The sequence below is a fragment of the Archocentrus centrarchus genome, chromosome 10, assembly GCF_007364275.1.
Source record: "Archocentrus centrarchus isolate MPI-CPG fArcCen1 chromosome 10, fArcCen1, whole genome shotgun sequence".
NCBI classification, from domain to species: domain Eukaryota; kingdom Metazoa; phylum Chordata; class Actinopteri; order Cichliformes; family Cichlidae; genus Archocentrus; species Archocentrus centrarchus.
In genome coordinates, this window is record NC_044355.1 from 8385080 (window position 1) to 8401897 (window position 16818).

The 16818-nt window shown below is 41.5% G+C and overlaps 2 protein-coding genes across 2 annotated transcripts; one reads left to right on the top strand and one right to left on the bottom strand.

The window, feature by feature from the left end:
* Window positions 1-911: 911 nt before the first annotated feature.
* On the bottom strand, window positions 912-4163 carry shisa3 (shisa family member 3). Its single transcript, XM_030739594.1, has 2 exons — window positions 3489-4163; window positions 912-2059 (listed from the first exon to the last, which is right to left on the bottom strand). The coding sequence occupies exons 1-2, from the start codon at window positions 3757-3759 to the stop codon at window positions 1461-1463; spliced, it is 870 nt and encodes a 289-aa protein (XP_030595454.1). The 5' UTR covers window positions 3760-4163; the 3' UTR covers window positions 912-1460.
* A 1046-nt stretch (window positions 4164-5209) lies between these two features.
* Window positions 5210-15475, top strand: bend4 (BEN domain containing 4). Its single transcript, XM_030739601.1, has 6 exons — window positions 5210-5955; window positions 9347-9937; window positions 10874-10965; window positions 11113-11139; window positions 11250-11490; window positions 13630-15475. The coding sequence occupies exons 1-6, from the start codon at window positions 5484-5486 to the stop codon at window positions 13860-13862; spliced, it is 1656 nt and encodes a 551-aa protein (XP_030595461.1). The 5' UTR covers window positions 5210-5483; the 3' UTR covers window positions 13863-15475.
* The last annotated feature ends 1343 nt before the right edge of the window (window positions 15476-16818 follow it).

Sequence of the window (16818 nt, forward strand, 5' to 3'; positions counted from 1 at the left end):
AGGGATTATTTGCACATATGCCGGCCAAGTTTAATGGAAATAGCCATAACTGTAACAGCGTATATGTGACATATCTGATAGAAAATATGGGAAAGGAACCAACAGTTTTCTGGTAGTTTTTCTAAAAAAATAAAATAAAATAAAAGTTGAAGGTTTCAAAAGATTAGGACCTGAGAAAAGATCCAAAACTTGAATTGTTATCAAATCCACAAGATTGTTTTAAATAAAAACATTCACTGTGTGCAGAAATTGGGATCCTATCTTCAACGATAACTTGGAACAGAAGTTGGAAAATTTTCTGAGCCTGGCAAAAACATAAAGGATTTGATGTTTCCAAAAAGGCTTAGGAAATATCATGAAAATGTGTTCACGGCTTCTATTTTCCTTTTATAATCGGGGCACGATACAGAAGTTTGAACTGGCGGCTGCAAGTTAAAGCAGGACCGGCTGGAGGCAGGAAACACTGACAGACATCATTCATGTGAGCTGCATTTTGTGATAAAAGACTTACATTAACATATACCTGAACGCAACAGCAAACATCTTGAGGCCGGACAGCTTTCGCGGTTTCACGACAAACCGATTGCCAAGTCTATTTCACAGTCAGGTAACCGGGTAACAGAACAGTCTTTGTGGAGGTTTTGCCATACCTGCTGGTGCAACCTAAACCTCTATTTCTGGGGTGAGTTGTTTTTAACACTGTGACCACGCCATGCTCATTGAGCACTGACAATGACTGATCTCAGCGCTGCATTCCTACTGTGAAGTCTGGCGCAAGAACCAGCGACAGGTAGGGAGCTGCTGTGCGGGCCTGACCTCTCCGGTTTCCTTGTTGTCTCAGTGATTATGACGATAATGCTTCTTTCTGGAGAAAACTGTTAGCTAATAAACTTTGCATACATCAGCACATAGACGTTATTATGAGACATTTATTTGCTGGAATCAATATGACAACCTTGACCTGGGTAGAATAGCTGTATAACTTCTCTTATAACACAAAATAAAATGTCTCTCATTCAGAAGTCCTTCCGATTGTCAAAAAAAGGAATTAGCTGCTTTCCCATGTCTATTACACCTCTGCTAATGTAACAGTGCTTAGCAGAGTCTGAGTGACAGCAACATCTGTTTTTCAGGGAGGTCGCTGATAAGTTTTCAGTCTCGACTTCCATCTTGAAACATCAACAAACAGAACCCATAGAGATCTGTTCCCAGAGTAAAAGTGCATAAACTTTACAAATGGTGTCAGGTCTGCTGATCTGTCTTGTGCCACAGATAGGGAAGTGCCTCAGGCCACGCTGGTCGACCACGGCAGCTCTCACACTTTGTGCCTTGTCCTCCAACAGCTCACTCTGCGGTCATTTGGCCGGCCCTCATCCATGTTGCGTGGATCTGTCTGTGCCAGGTCGCTTCCTGCCCACTAAAAATTGTGTAATCATTTATTTCCCCAGCTGAGAGCCCTGTCAGCTCTGCCCAAAGTCAGCGAAGCCCTTAGCCGCTGTAAAGGTGTCAGGCTGCAGAGGGAAGAAGTATTGTTGGGGCAGAAGGAAGCTGGTGTTCTGAGATGTGTGAGAGGACATGGAGGGCTGGTGGAGCTGCAGCTGGGTGTGGGATGAAGGCAGTGGGTGCTGGATGCTTCCTGTCATGGGTGCTGGTGGGGATGTGTAAGGTGGAGGCGGAGGTGGAGGAAGAGTCTGTGGGGCCTGGGTGGGAGTGGAGGCTGATGATGAGATGGTGGCAGACACCAGGCAGCCATGCTGCTGCTGTTGCTGCCCCTGACCTCCAAAAGAAAACCTCCGCATGGAGCTGCCCCCTCCGGCTGAACTGGAGCTGGTGGTGGCCGTGCTGGACTGCCGCGACGGCGCTCGCAGGCTCGGGGGAGCCGTGGTAAGAATCATGGGGATGGTCTCACCCTGGCAGCTACGCAGAGAAAAGCGAATGGGCTGCTGGGTTGGCTGTTTGGGCCGCAAACATGTGCAGCAGTAGACGGCCACCAGTGAGCCAACTATGATAAAGGCGATGAAGATGCTCCCCACCATCAGGAAGGGGACATAGATGGGCTCTGTGGGAGAGGCAACACAGCCAAGTTAGAATCAGCAGCGATGGCAGAGAGCTACACGTTAGGTGTAAGGAAATAAAAGAAATCTGTACTATGTAACCATTTATGGCACACTGTATTGTTGTTAGCAGCTCATTTGGGTTTAATATAACTTCCTATGAAGCAAAATTTCATGCTATTACAGCTGTGTTTTTGTGCAGTGTCAATAATCACATTTTTCTACACCAGCCTCCAAGTGTTTTTCCCACAGGAGGAAATAACGTTAACAGTTACAATAAGTAGTCCTTATAAATCCTGAAGAGTTTAAAATCTTACCTTGTTAGTCACTAAGCAGTGTGATGCTAATCATTTTTAATCGTGACATTTTATCATTATTCACAGCATTATGAACAAACAAAGTCACATTCCTGCTGAAAAAACAAACATCTCAAGTTACACTTCATGACGCCTTTTCATTTTAAAAGGGAAAAAAATGGGAAATTGTGAGCATACAGTCCGTTCAGTTAAAGGCTTCTAAGCTTTAAAGAAAACCGATCAAACCTCAGCCAACGGCAGGTTAATGTAACACTGACACTGCATAAAGAAGCCACAGAAAAGACTTGCTGTCTCCTAATGTTGTGATTACTTTAGTTTGAAAATTAGCGAGCTGTCAAAGCTAATGTGCTTTATTTCTGGCAGCATAATAGGCCTGCTTGTGTGAGAAGGTTTAAACTCTGCAAAACATTCCTGGACTGTAAACCTGCTCCGCTTGATCAAATTTCCAACTAATTTCTGCTTACAAGTTTTTGACAAGAATTTGTTTAAAGAGGTTTTAGTGGAGTGACTGACAGGGTGGGTCATCAAAAACCTGTCCAGGTTTTCACTGATGATAAATTGGGAGTGTGGTGGAAGATAAAAAGCAGGCCAGGCATCTCTGGCTGATTAAAGCTTCAAACGGCAGAATTTCAATGGATGGAAAACTGCAAATAAGAAAATGTCAGCTGCAGGGGAAAAGGTCTTACAAAACACATTAGATATTTCTAATAAACATCAGTGTCTAGTTTCAATTCCTACTAAGTTTGTGGGGAACTCTGCGAATGTCCTCAGAGTGCATTAGTGTCCTTCAGCAAGGCACCGAAGCACTGAGTGCTCTGCGGTGTCTTAATTGTTCAGCCGACCTCTGACCTCTCCAGGAGGATCTGCTATAACTTAAACAGGCACGTCCATCTGACGGTGTCTCTGTAATTACCTTTTAACCACTACTGGGTTTAAGTAAACTAAACTTAGAGTTTAACCATGTATTTTTTTTCTCTATTCAACCTAATTAAACTCTAATAAATTATTTTTGTGAGGTTTTGCTTAAATTATGCATATGATGACGACTCGACGAAATCTGCAGTCTTATTTATTCATTTATTCTGGACCTAAATTAGTTTTAAATCAGTAAACCTACGCGCTGCAAACTCGGTGTTATCCACCTCCCTGTCGTTGGTGCAGACGCCCTGGTCCAGCCGTGCGTCCGCGGCCGCGCAGCAGTAGCGCAGCGAGCAAGAGCCACAGCAAACTGTGGCGTCCATGGTGTCAAAGTCCTCCGGACACTGGAAACCCTCGTGATAATTTCCATTAGAGTCCAGCCATCCGTGGCAGTACTCTCCGTGAGCATCCGATATCCGGAGATTCCAGGTCAGATATCCCAGCAGCAGGCAGTTCAACAGGCGCACCATCCCGACACGGATCCCTGCGTCCTGGGGGGGCTTCAGCTCACGGACGTCGAGCCTATAAGTCCGAGTTTATAGACTCTTCATTGGAGTTTATTTACCAAAAGAGAATCTAAACGACTGGATCCAAAGATGTAAGTAACGTTATGTCACCGTCATCTTCCCAGCACTGAAACCGCTTTCAGGCAGCATTTGCTCAAAGTGAGAAAAATCCTTAATTGAATCCTCTTCGGCTTGTCGCGAGTGGCGGCTTTAACTTTCTTTAAAAAATATGATTACTGAACTTTATTCTGATTCAAGCGGGTTTAAACAGTCAGTTAAGCGATGCTGAACAACCTGCTTTAGAGTTTCGCGCCAATCTCTCCCGTAACGCTCCTAAAGTCTGTGTGGAACTTATGCGCCCACCTCGCTGGAGATTTGCTGTTTTTTGTGACTGGGGGGGGGGGCACGCAACCCCTATTAACAGGACGTGCGCGATCACGTGATACAGAAAGAGCAGAGCGCTGCTAAATACTCCCATACCCATACAGCCACCCCAAAACGCGCTTTAGTCGGGCTGCACTACAGTTTTTATTCTGCATAACAGATTAGCATCAAGGCAGGTGAATACAGAAATATGTAAATTTAACTCTGCTTCTCATTATTTAGGTTATTTGTTTCATATGGCAGTGCCATACATAGATAAAGTCGATGTATTTATTTATTTTGACAAAGCCACAGCTTCTTGCAGCTGTTCAGCGGTGGGCAGAGAACACATCACATTCATAGGTTATGTGAATTACTATTTAAATATAATGAGTCGGGTTTTTATTTATCGTTCAGTTCTCAACTGTTCTGACTTGGTGTCTAGAAACGAGAAGCACTTGTACCTGATATTACACGGAAGCAAAAAAGTACCGACTCGTCTGGCCCCGTTAAAAGCGGAGAAAAGCACGTCCGTCCATCTATTAAAACCTCCTCGGTTAAAAGGTATTGATGCGGCGCCCCCACGTGGCGCTGCAAACTTTGAGTCCTGTGGGCTGCTGGACAGCTGTTGACCTGCCTTTAACAGACAGAAGGTAAAAGGACTGAAATGAGCACACATGACTTACTCGACTCAGTTGAGTAGATGTGTAGCACCCTAGAATTACCGTAGCTAATAGGGCCAAATCAGGGGCCGCGATTAGACCAATAAAAATGTCTTATTTATTAAATGCATTTATTTTTAATGAACGACAATTTGTCATTTAAAGAATAAAAATGTAACACTTAGATATTCTCTTTTGCACTAGTTTATTTTTTTTGCCCTCATGTTCGGTTATGTATGGAAGCCTTTTCTTTCCATTTGCGCCCACGCTTTGAGCTCAGTATCAAAATGGCCTCTGCCTTTTCTTCCGTAGGATTTCGTTCTTTAATTATTATTTTTTTCCTTTTTTTAATTTTCAGATTGTAGGCTATAACTGCTACAGCGCCCCGTTGTTCTCGCTGAGGATGCTGGCTACAAAAGGAGGCAGGCAGTGGCGCACAAGTCCCGCCTGTATTTCCCTCTGGAGGAGCCTCAGTATCGGCGCCCCCGACTGGGGATTGGAGCGGCGACTTGTCAGTAAATTAGCCCACCCTTCACATAGTGTTTGTGAGGGAAACCGAGCCAGACAGTGACGGTCTGATCCCTCACTTATCAGCTGCCTGTCACACCAGCACGCCACAATACCGACCCGCAGCCAACCGCCGCGCTGTGACACCTGGCCGGTATGGAGGGAGAGATGCAGCCCGCAGATGAAGGGCCGTGCGCCCCGAAGATGTGCCGACAACAACGGGGTCCGTACAGCACCCTAAAAACCTTCCAGAGCAAACGCTCTGCGGGCAAGTCGCGCTTTGACCGGTCCGCTGTAGTCGAGGTCCCCCTGTTTGGCGACGGGCATCATTTCACTTTTCACCCAGAACAGCCTCATCCTTTCCAGCCGCACCATCATCACCAACAGCGTCTGCAGCAGCTCCACCAAACCGGCGTCGCTATCAGCAGCAGCCAGCAGCATCACCAGACCACTCAGCAGCAGCAGCAGCAGCAGCAGCGTTTCCCATGTGAGACCAGGCCCAGCAGCAGGGTTCCGACATCCACCTCAGCGGCGGCGGCGGCATCTCTTGGCAGCCAGCAGCGGCACGCCAGCAGCGGCGGAGCAGAGCCCAGATTTTCTCCGGACTGCACCTACGGTATCAGCACAGGTGGGTTTTAAACTTGCCCAGAGTGTGTGCCATGAGAGTGACTTGTGGTAAGATTTGGGATACTGAGACTTTTACAATCTTTGTCTACACATTACTGGAGCAAATACTAGAGCAATTTATTTATTTTTGGTTCGCCTCTCAAATGAATGCACGTAAAGCCTCTACAGAGTCAATAAACTTAAGTGGCGGGCAAAAAGCCAACATCTCTTTTGTTTGCTCCACATCACCTGAGCTTCATGTTTTTGTTCCCATTTCTTCCTCCTGTCAGCAGTGATTGATTTGCTATTGTAATGAGAGCAGTCATGATTGAATCTCTGGTGTGCATGTGCTAAAAATTACACTGGGTAATTGTCTGTACGTGTGTTTACTTGTGAGTGTGTGTGTGTGTGTGTGTCTATATATATATGCAAGAAGGGCCTCAGTCTCCTGTTGAAACACATTGTTCCCTGCTCATTTTCTCCTCAGCTGCTGTTCATTAGAGGGGTGCACAGGAAGAAATGTGTTCCCCATGTGGAGGGCGGGTCCATGGGAAGCAACATTAAGATGAAAGCAACGAACCTAACCCTGGCAGTACCAAGATTAAATATTAGACATCTCATCCCTTAATCAGATAATAATCTTTTTATCACTGCTGGCAGCAGAGGCTCAATTTGCTGCTGGTTATTGTTGCTTTACAGACAATCAAGTGCTCAGCCAGAGCTCAGCTGCAGCCCTGTATGAACTAACTTGGATGTGAAATGGCAAATTTGTGCATCAAGTAATAATACATGTTTAATTTGAAATGCTCATTTATCTGTAGCCAACTTGAATCTATGGAACCCAGGTTTCATTGATTGCTTCTATTCTGGCATGCGCATGATCCTGATATCACTAATGAAACAATCACACAAAACCATTTTTTCCCTGCTCTACTGAATCAGCCTATAATGCATAAGATGCACCATCAAATCAGAGCTAAAGCATGCCGTGTATTTCTTACCGATAATGACACATCAAAGTGCTTCTATCTACACCATGGAAACAACTTAATGCTCCTCTTATGGCTTGAAAGGGAAGAAACTTGATGTCCTTTCTTTCACCAGAGGGCCTGGGATTCAGCAATCAGTTCAGCACACAATAACACAAATTGCATTGAAAAGCCTCTCCCAAAGAGTTGTGATTAAAATAAATGGGTCTCATAAATTTTCCCTCTGCCGACCGTGTTGTTTTTAATGAAATTTTATGAGACTCTCAGCTCGCAGTGCCACGGAATTGGTGAGAGAAGGAGACGAGGGTGGGGGCGGTGAAGTCGAATGATATCAGATACATCTCGACGGGTAAACAGAGACGGCACGCATATTAATAAATGCGACACATCTGCGCCAGGCTGATAGACACGTCTGAGCGAGTGGGAACGCAGCAATGGCCGCCTAGAATTCATTTTGTCTGTGTGTATTTATGTATGTATGTGTGTGTGTGTGTGTGTGTGTGTGTGTGTGTGTGTGTGAGGCCAGTGGACTCATAATCATTACATAGAGGTGTGTGTGAGATCATCTCATTGAGACGTGCCTAGACTACCAGGGAAACTCTCCAGTGAGGCTTGTTTCTGGACAATAGCTTCATGCTCATTTTGTGAAACTGTGACTTTAGAGTTTATTGACATCTGAATAAATCGGCATAATCAAGCTGACATTTCCATGAACAGAGGAGCCAACTGTCTGCTACACTAATGGAACACTTTGCCAGAATAAGACGTGGCAGAGAGAAAGTAAAAGGAGGCGAAAAGGGTCGAAACTGATTTAAAAAAACAAAGCACACAATCACTCATATTGTTGCCCAAACTGTAGCAGCTTAAAGCTTCATGTAGCACTGGTGAAAAGTACAGTAGGTTTCATCAAGTAAGCAGTTCAGATCTGATTTACTTTACATGAGCATATTCATGCTTCACTGCCTTTCAGATCTTTGATATCTGTCTTAGAGGAAAAAGAAAAAAATGTGTGTGCTGAGGCCTCGGTCTTGTTTTAGATTTCTATGAGCTGGTAGCGGTTCAAGCAGAAACATTTTCCCTCTAAACTCCTCAGTGTTACAGATGTATTAGTTAGAACCTCCAATCTGCAGAAAGGACACAGGAGATGCAAAGTAAAAAACATAGATACATTTATTATGGGAAAAAAAAAAAAAAAACATACCAAGAAGAACAGATGAGCACTCGTGTTACATCCAGTTGACCTTTCAGACCACAGGTCTGAAATCTCAGGACCTCGCTGTAATAAGGAGAGCTAATCCGACCTGCCTCACACAGCAGAAGAAGATCAGATTCTTTACTTGAAAGTAAACTTAGGCATAACAATCCTGGGTTGGTTTAGGAGGGCTATTATTTTGCAGTGTTAGTTATGCTCTCCGGGCTGCGCTTTAACTTGGAGCAGTTGTACCGCTGTACCACTGTGCTGCCCTGAAGAAACTCTTTTTTTTATTTTTTTTTAACTATGGTGTTAGTCTCCATTTTATGTTCCAGCTTATGAGCGGGGTCATAAAAGCAGCAGTACAAAAAAAAGGAAGTATTCATGCTGCATATCATACTGTAATTGACAATATTAGACCATTAACACGTGTGATTTCACGTTTAAGCAGCATTTTACTGTTGCAGCTTTTCAGTGTGTTTTATTTATGCTCAGCAGTGAAATTGTTTAGTGTCCTGGTTACTCACAAAGGATTCAGGACAGTAAAAAATAATTCTGAGATGTTGTGATGAAAAAGTAGAAAAGAGCTTCAACATAATAACATTTTATATAATTTGGGAGCGATTTTTAGAATTTTTCTCCTTTCTGTAGTAAGTTTGCCTACTCTAATATGATTAATGGGCTCTGACTGTGATACAGAAGTCTATTTTTTCTATCTAGTGTGAGGAGAAAGACCCTTCCCTGTAAGAAGTGGTCTATAGTATAAAACTCTCCCTCTGAAAGGACAACCTCTGAACCGAAATATCATACCTGATGTAACGTGTGCTCATCTCAGGATTTTCCATAATAAATGTACTTATATGTCATGTGACTTTGCATGAGTGTCTCCTGAATAAATTCCTGCACAAGGGAAAAGCCAGATAGTAGCTAACAAAGAAAATATTACAAACCTCAAACTCCTCAACGACTTTTCTGCAGCTTTTGAGTTTATCACACTATCCTCAACGGTAACTTGAGTTTGCTCACTTGTCCTGAAACAGACTTTCCATCTGTGTTAACTGATTATATTGATTAGTGGGTCAATAGGGACCACATGACAAAGTCAAAAGCTCCAGTAATGCTTATAAATGGACCTTGGGGAGGGGGGGGGGGCGTCTTATGATGACTGACTACTAGTGTGTCTGATGTCTGATTTTTTGTTTTGTTTTTGTTTTTTCCTGTGTCTGCTGCAGAGAACCGTCTCATCTTAGATGCCTTTGCCCAGCAGTGCAGCCGAGTCCTCAGCCTCCTCAACAACGGGCGTCTCCTGGAGTCCTCACCCTCCTCCTCGTCCTTCACCTCTAACGTTAAGCTGGAGGATGGGCCAGGGGACACTCAGGAGCTTCATTGCTCCTCACAGGGGAAGTCTAAATCCGAAGAGAGTTCTTCCACCACAGACCCTGAGGAGGAGGTTCAACAAAGCCATTTGAACCAACAACAGACCTCTGCAGTTCTCCGCATCTTTACAGACTCCCTACAGAACTATCTGCTCTCAGGGCCTCAACAGCAACAGCAGCAGCAGCAGCAGCATCTGACTGCAGGCCTGGAGGATGAGCAGTGTCCGGCAGCTGAGCCTGGCTCAGGGGTGTCTCCTTCAAGGCACAACCTGGGAGGATGGGGCTCCCCTACACCATCAGAGTCATACGGCCACCCCTCATCCACGTTGCCTGAGGAGGAAGAGGAGGAGGAGAACTGCTGTCCGCGCTGCCTGGAGTTGGAGCAGGAGGTGTTGTCTCTGCAGCAGGAGAATGAAGAGCTTCGCAACAAGCTGGAGAATATCCCAGGTAAAAACAGCCAGGACTACAGCGGGTAGTCATGCTTATGCTGACACTGTGATGATGCTTTAATCCTCATTGAACTGGAGATATATACAAATAAAGACACACAAAAGCATAAGAAAGCTTAAGTAAGTGGATTTAAACTAGTATTTGATAGACCAGTGGAGTAATAGAATAATCCCTTAACTTGTCAAACCCTTTATGCTGGGAAAAGACTGCTGGAAAGTTTTTAAATGGATATTTTTTTTTTGTAGCTGATGATTTCAAATACACAGGAAAAGTCAAGCTGCACTTCATTAATCAGTACCAGACGCACACATCAATGCTATTTACATGCTCATCTACCCATATACACGTATCATGCAGAATATTTGTGTTGGTATCATTGTTAGTTTCAGGAAGAAAAGCTGAATAGAAAAAGGTTGGATCTAATAAGCTACTTTCTGCAGTGTATATATATATACATGGTTATTTGTATTCAAACATGAAAAATGCTGGCCACAAAATGCGTGTGTGAGATTAACAAAGCTGAACAGGTGGCTTTAGGATGACACTGTTGAGCATTTCTACCTGATAAAGCTCTCCATTCATGTTCTTTCTCGTGGTTTTTACTATCTAAATGCAGCACGCAGCTTAAAGTGTCTTCAAATCATCTATTTTTGTTCAATTTTCTGCCGTCCCCAAGGCATTCTGAGCTCCCTCTTGTCACACTAGCCTAGTTTGCATGAAAACAGCTCATTTTTACTGCGCATAACGCTCTGTGTACAATGTCGCTATGATCTTAAAACTACAAAACGTTACAGTCGCAAACATCTTTTTAAAGAGGAAGAAAACATTGCAGGGTGTTCATGCTTAAATGCAGCAGATGGGTTGTCTGCTTGCTTTGCAGGGACTTTGACACTGGGTTTCTATTTATGGTAACATTTGTTTGTGTTTATACAGTTCCTTGTCAAAATGTTCTTGACTACTTCAAGACTGTTCTCGAGTTCCACAACCAGCTGGTCCAGCCGATGCCGGAGGAGCAGCTCACAGAGGTGAGAAAGCAGCCTCCTCTTCGTTATTCGGAGCAGATGTCATCAGTAGTGTATTTTAAGGTGTAAAAATATGAGATCAATTGTGCAATTAAAAACCATGCATTTAAGTGGTGTGAAAATCTGGAATTAAAAACTCTGTCTGTGCAGGAAGAAGAGCGACAAACAGTCTTTGAGGTTTGTGTTTTAACTTCTTGTTTTTTAAGAAAATTTTTTTTAAAATTACATGACAGAAAGTTTAAAAGGGATGTTCTTCACTTCTTCCCTCCTCCTCCTCCTCCTCACAGGGCAGTAAACAGCTCCTGGAGAACTATCCGCTCTTCATCACTAATAAGCAGTGGGACGAAGCTGTCAACTCCTCTAAGAAAGACGGCAGAAGGCTGCTGCGCTACCTGATTCGCTATGTCTTCACCACAGACGAGCTCAAGTTCTCCTGTGGTTTGGGTAAAAGGAAGCGGTCGGTCCACTCAGGAGAGGCAGGCCTGGAAAGGCGACCGCTCAACCCCGTTAAAGTCAGCTGCCTCAGAGGTAAAATTAAAAACATTGGATTTCTATTTATGGATATATATGCTAAAAAAAAAAAAAAAGTCTGTGTGAACTGCTTCACTTATAAGACTTGATTTAAGTGCGTGAAATATCCTACGACCTTTGTTGACACAGTGGTAGAACTCCTACCTGAATCTTTTAATTATAAAATACAGGATTAGTGTAGCTTGAATGCCATAAGTGGCTTGCTCATTAGAGTGCTCCACTTCTGTAAGCCACTGACAACTTCAACAGTCTAAGATCTGATACACATGAGGTTTGTGGCCATGTGATTTAATTACAGCCACTTAAATTGCACTTTTTCAAACTGCTTTATATGTTACATACATCCAAAAAGCATTCAGATCCCCTCATCTTTGGCTGTGGATTTAGTTTTTAGTGGATAAAAGTGTCCCTGTCTTCCTGTTTGCCTTGTGGCAGTATGAATGCTGTAATCTCATATGCGCCTGTGTTTCCTTTACCTAAACTGTGTCCCATCTATTCATTTTGCCACATATGGACTCCAGTCAAGGTTAATTAGCTCCTTAAGCTCTTGACTTTTTTTTTTTGTTGTTAGATTTCCACCTGAAAAAAAATATCCCTGAATTTCACAGGTAACGGCTCAAAGCTGTGAGGACTAAACAAACAACTTTAGGAGCATTTTGATGATTCTCTGCATACACATCACCAGGCTAGAGTGAGATTTTAAAAAAATTCCAGCAAAAAGTGCTGGTTTTACTTCTGCCTAAAGAAAAGAACTAGATGTAAATGAGAGATTAAGCATCAGTATGACATCGGCTCATTTAATACTCATGTTCCAGCACTGCCAGAGAGGTTATGTGATTGGTTTGTTTCTGTGTTTTTGTTAGCAGGATTACTGCAAAGGTTATGGATGGATTTGCATGAATATTTTACCAAAGGTGGAGCTTGGCCCTGCTCAGAAGTGATTAGTTGGAGACAATATGGGTGCGGGAATTTTTTTTGTAGGACAAAATTGGACATTTTACAGCATATGTCAGCCTTAAACTGCTCTTGTTGAAATGTTTATTTGTAAAAAATATTATCTAAAAAATTTGATGTGACAGAAATGAAACACAACAATGCTGCGTCCCTTTAGTCAAGCGAGACAGACTTTCAAATGTTGAGTTGAAACTCAAGTGGTGCTGTTCATGGGTGGAAGGGGTTAAAGCTGGCCTAGGTTAGAGAGGCACAGCAAAGGCACACACTCGTACATGAAGCACAGACTGATGGGGGGGGGGGGCATTTTTACCCATTTAAAAATGAATACAGTGACTGGGGCCTAAATATTTTATTTTAAATATTTTACTTATTTAACAGATGGATGGTTAGTTTATTTGAGACAATAAGATGAATAAAATACAAAACCAAACACATCTATGAGATTGAGATCAAACACAAACTCATGGCGTAAATAAATATTTTAAGTCCAAAAGGGAGTAAATAGAAGTTTAACATTTATCAAAACCGACACCCTTATGTAAAAAAAAAAAAAAAAAAAACCAAAACAAACAAAACACAAACTAAGCTTCATATAAGCTACCATCATTCTGGGTAGATGCACACTGAAATAATAATGAGAACATATCCAGATGACCAGAATGGGAACTCCTTAAAGGGTTACTCCTTTAACTATAATACTATGATAGTTACTATTGGTTCTTACAGCTGGCTTATTAAACATATAATTTCCTCTCAATGCACGATGTTTGAGTCTGATTTGAAACTAGTCAGGGGGTCGGGCTAATTTGAACAAACCGGTTCCAATTTTTCAAGATAACTTTTCACCCATCATAGCACAGTCCCTCTATTTCCATACACATGTATTTAAAAAAAATAATCATCTTTATTTAGAGGACAGTCTTAAAAATCCATATTAAAAAGTACAAGTTATAAAATCACAAGGTTCAAACAAGGCTGATAAAAACAATTTGGTATTTTTTGTAGGAAAGGGCAAGGAATTTTTTTAGGAAATAAAAAGGTGAAAGCAGGAAAAGCACCCTCTTAAAAGTATGTTAGAGACTCTTTGTCTTCATCCTCATCATGTCACCCAAACTCCCAATCCAAACTGTTCCTTTGATTTCCACTGAATGAAAAGCTAATTTTAATTCCCAATCTTGCCAGAGTTTATCCGGATGCACTGTGCCTCAAACCCAGACTGGTGGATGCCCTCGGAGGAGCAGATCAACAAAGTGTTCAGCGACGCCGTCGGTCACGCTCGTCAGGGCCGAGCGGTCGGCACCTTTCTGGGCAGCAGCGGCAGCAGCACCAGCAGCCTCTACATGGACGGCTTTGACGGACATCTTTCACAGGATGAATTGTATTTAAAAGGCTGCCAGAACGGCCAGTCGGATTGAAGTTAAAGGACAAATTAAAGACAAATGCCTGAAATGTAGCTGTACAACAACATATCCCAAAACTCTGACCTTATCCTGTCACTTTACGCAGTGAAGAAAACATTCCAGAAGAGGTTTATCATACAGAATATAGTCCTGTTTTCAAATAGTTTTATAGTTTTCCCCATTTTTATACCTAAATCTTTTATTTAGTCAAAATTTGACTCTTAAAAGTTTTAAATTGAACAGTTTGAGTCTTCCATATGCTCCTTTTTTATGGTTTGAGCAGTTATATCACTGTCAGTGGAAAGGAGTCATTTCAAGGAGGCTGATTTTGTTTTTTAGTCTTTCACAACTTACATATTTAGAGGTCATGTGGAAGTTATTTATGTTAATGACCCAATTAGAGACTTACTATATCTGCCACTGACATTTCACTTTTATAACCTTTACCATGGAAAGTAGCACTTCATAATGTTTTTTCTCTTTTTTTTTGGTCACTGGTGAAGCACCTTTACTTGCAACCCTTCAACAGGAGTGCCTCTGAGAAAGTCATGTTTTGTTTCTTGTAGTTTTGTACTTCCTACTTTTCCTCATTTGAGTTGATTCTGATGCACCAAATTGTACTTTATGAAAAGAAAAGTGCATTTAAGAAGGAAAAAAGTTTATGAAATTTCTTTAAATCCAGCTTCCTTTGATTGGAAGATGTTTCGGTCGATGCTGCGATGCTCCTATTGTTCATCTTAGGAAGAATATTTGGCTTGTGAGAATATTTCAATAATAACTTGTAATTAGTAAGTTGCAGATTTAAGAAGAGAAATGGAAGCCTAGAAAACGCTATATAGACAGTTTCTTTTTATTTTAATGTTGCATTTTTTACATTTGATTATTGTTTTTTTTGTTTTGTTTTGGGTTTTTTTGCCCTTTGCTTTTATGCACTCTGAAAAAAATGGCTTGTTGGAATTCCACTAAAAGAGAATTTACTGTATTTTATTATGGTGTTGCAGCACTCAAAGAAGCCTTTTTGTGTTGGGATGGATCAAGTCTTTTGGTTTAAGGCAGCTGCCATATAATAATGCCTTAAGTTCGTTAGGAGACTGCCGCAGTGTAAAGTGTTAACGATGTGTGTCAGAAATCCTGTAAAGCGTTTTGTTTGTTTGCCAGTTTAAAGTTTCTTTAGAACAGAAAAATTCAGTCCACCCAAGCGGGAAAAAAACAAAACAAAAACTGAGCACTTCCTTTTTTTTTCCCTGCAACTCTAATTTGCACCTTTACGTGTCTCACTGCAGGCAAAGCAATCCCACAGTGAAAAGTCCACACGCAGGATTGAACCAGTTTTATTTGTATTTATTTGATGCTCGTTGACTTCACTTCATCACACTGTTTTCTATGTTTGAATGTACCAGATTTCTTAGGTCAGTCCGCCAAATTAACAGTGCTGTGTAAATGTGTAATATAAAGTACAGTTATTGTGCGAGGTGTCTTTGAAATACCATGTCTCCCTCCTTTAAAAAGCCAAGTAGAAAAGTGCCACAGAAACCTTAAAACAGTCGGATTCTGTTGTTGTGTTGCTGTTCTGAATGTGAGCGTTGGTTTGTATTTACTCATTTACCCTCAAAGTGGCTGTTATCAACACTGTGAAACATCAGTTGGTTTTTACAAATCTAGTTTGTTGGGTTTTTTTTTATTTATAATAAATAAAATAAGACCTGAATCTATCTATCTATCTATCTGACATTAAATTGCATCATATCATCATCTAAAATAGAGATCCATTTGCTAGGTTAATCCTGGAAATATGGCTGACTTGCCAGTGATCCTTTGTGTAGCCTAGGCTCTTCATGCCACTGTATTATACTGGTGTAGTACGGCATCACATAATGAGACTAAGAGAACATTCCTCTTCAAGTTTAACTTCTGTTCTGTCCAAAAATGCATTTAAGTGCATAAATTGCCTAACAGACATGCTCAGAGCATTAGAAGTGTTTGACCTGTGCATTTTTTCATATGTGAGCCGCAACTCATCAAAACCCTGAGACCCCTTTACTGCAGAGGCATGTGAGTTGGAGATACTGAAATTTGTTAAGCAGGCTAAAAAAGTAACACCAGTTTAGAGTTCACTTAAGCAGAAGAATTTTATCAGCTCAAACTATTAAAGGTAAAAATAATTTCTCATTATTGATGTGTAAATGATAAACTGTGGACCAATAATAGAAACAAGTTACTTTCAGATTCCTTTATTTAAAACACTACATCATATTTTAGATCTTCATTTCATGAATAGTAGAACAGCGCCACAGAAACCTTAAAACAGTTGGATTCTGTTGTTGTGTTATAATAGTAGGACAAAAAGTGCAATATTCAGATACTGCACTATGATGAAATAGTTTTATAAAATGGAAATCTGGTGGTGATGCTAAAGAAAATTTGCAGAACTTAAGTTAGAGTATGAAAATGATTTGGCTGAAAGAAAAAAGAAAAGCCCGTTATGGAGTATTGTTACTTTCCTGATGTACTTAACTGCAAATAATTTGAGAAAAAAAGAATAGGGATGGTGGATTTTTTTAATATGAATAAATAGAAGATAACTATGGGTTGGATTATGTATATACAGCAAAAGATGGGTGTGATTTAACTGATAATGATTAATTGATAGTCTATGTAAGAATCAAAGGGCAATTAATTTTTACCAAGGGGTCACATGAGAGAGTGAGTCTGAATTCTGCTCATTTCTGCTCAATATTAAGTTCATCTCTTTAGAAGCTTATTGATGCGACCCTCTGCAACAGTTCCAGTTTCTCATGTGGTCCCTTGGAAAAACCGTAATCGCCCACAATTAATTGCCCACCCTTGATCTACGGGACCACATCAACCGTCTATAAAAAGTTTAGTGTGCTCATCAAGATAGAAATGTCATTTTAGTCAGCTGTTAGGTTGTTTGCAGGCAACCTGATAGTCATAATATACCATATATATA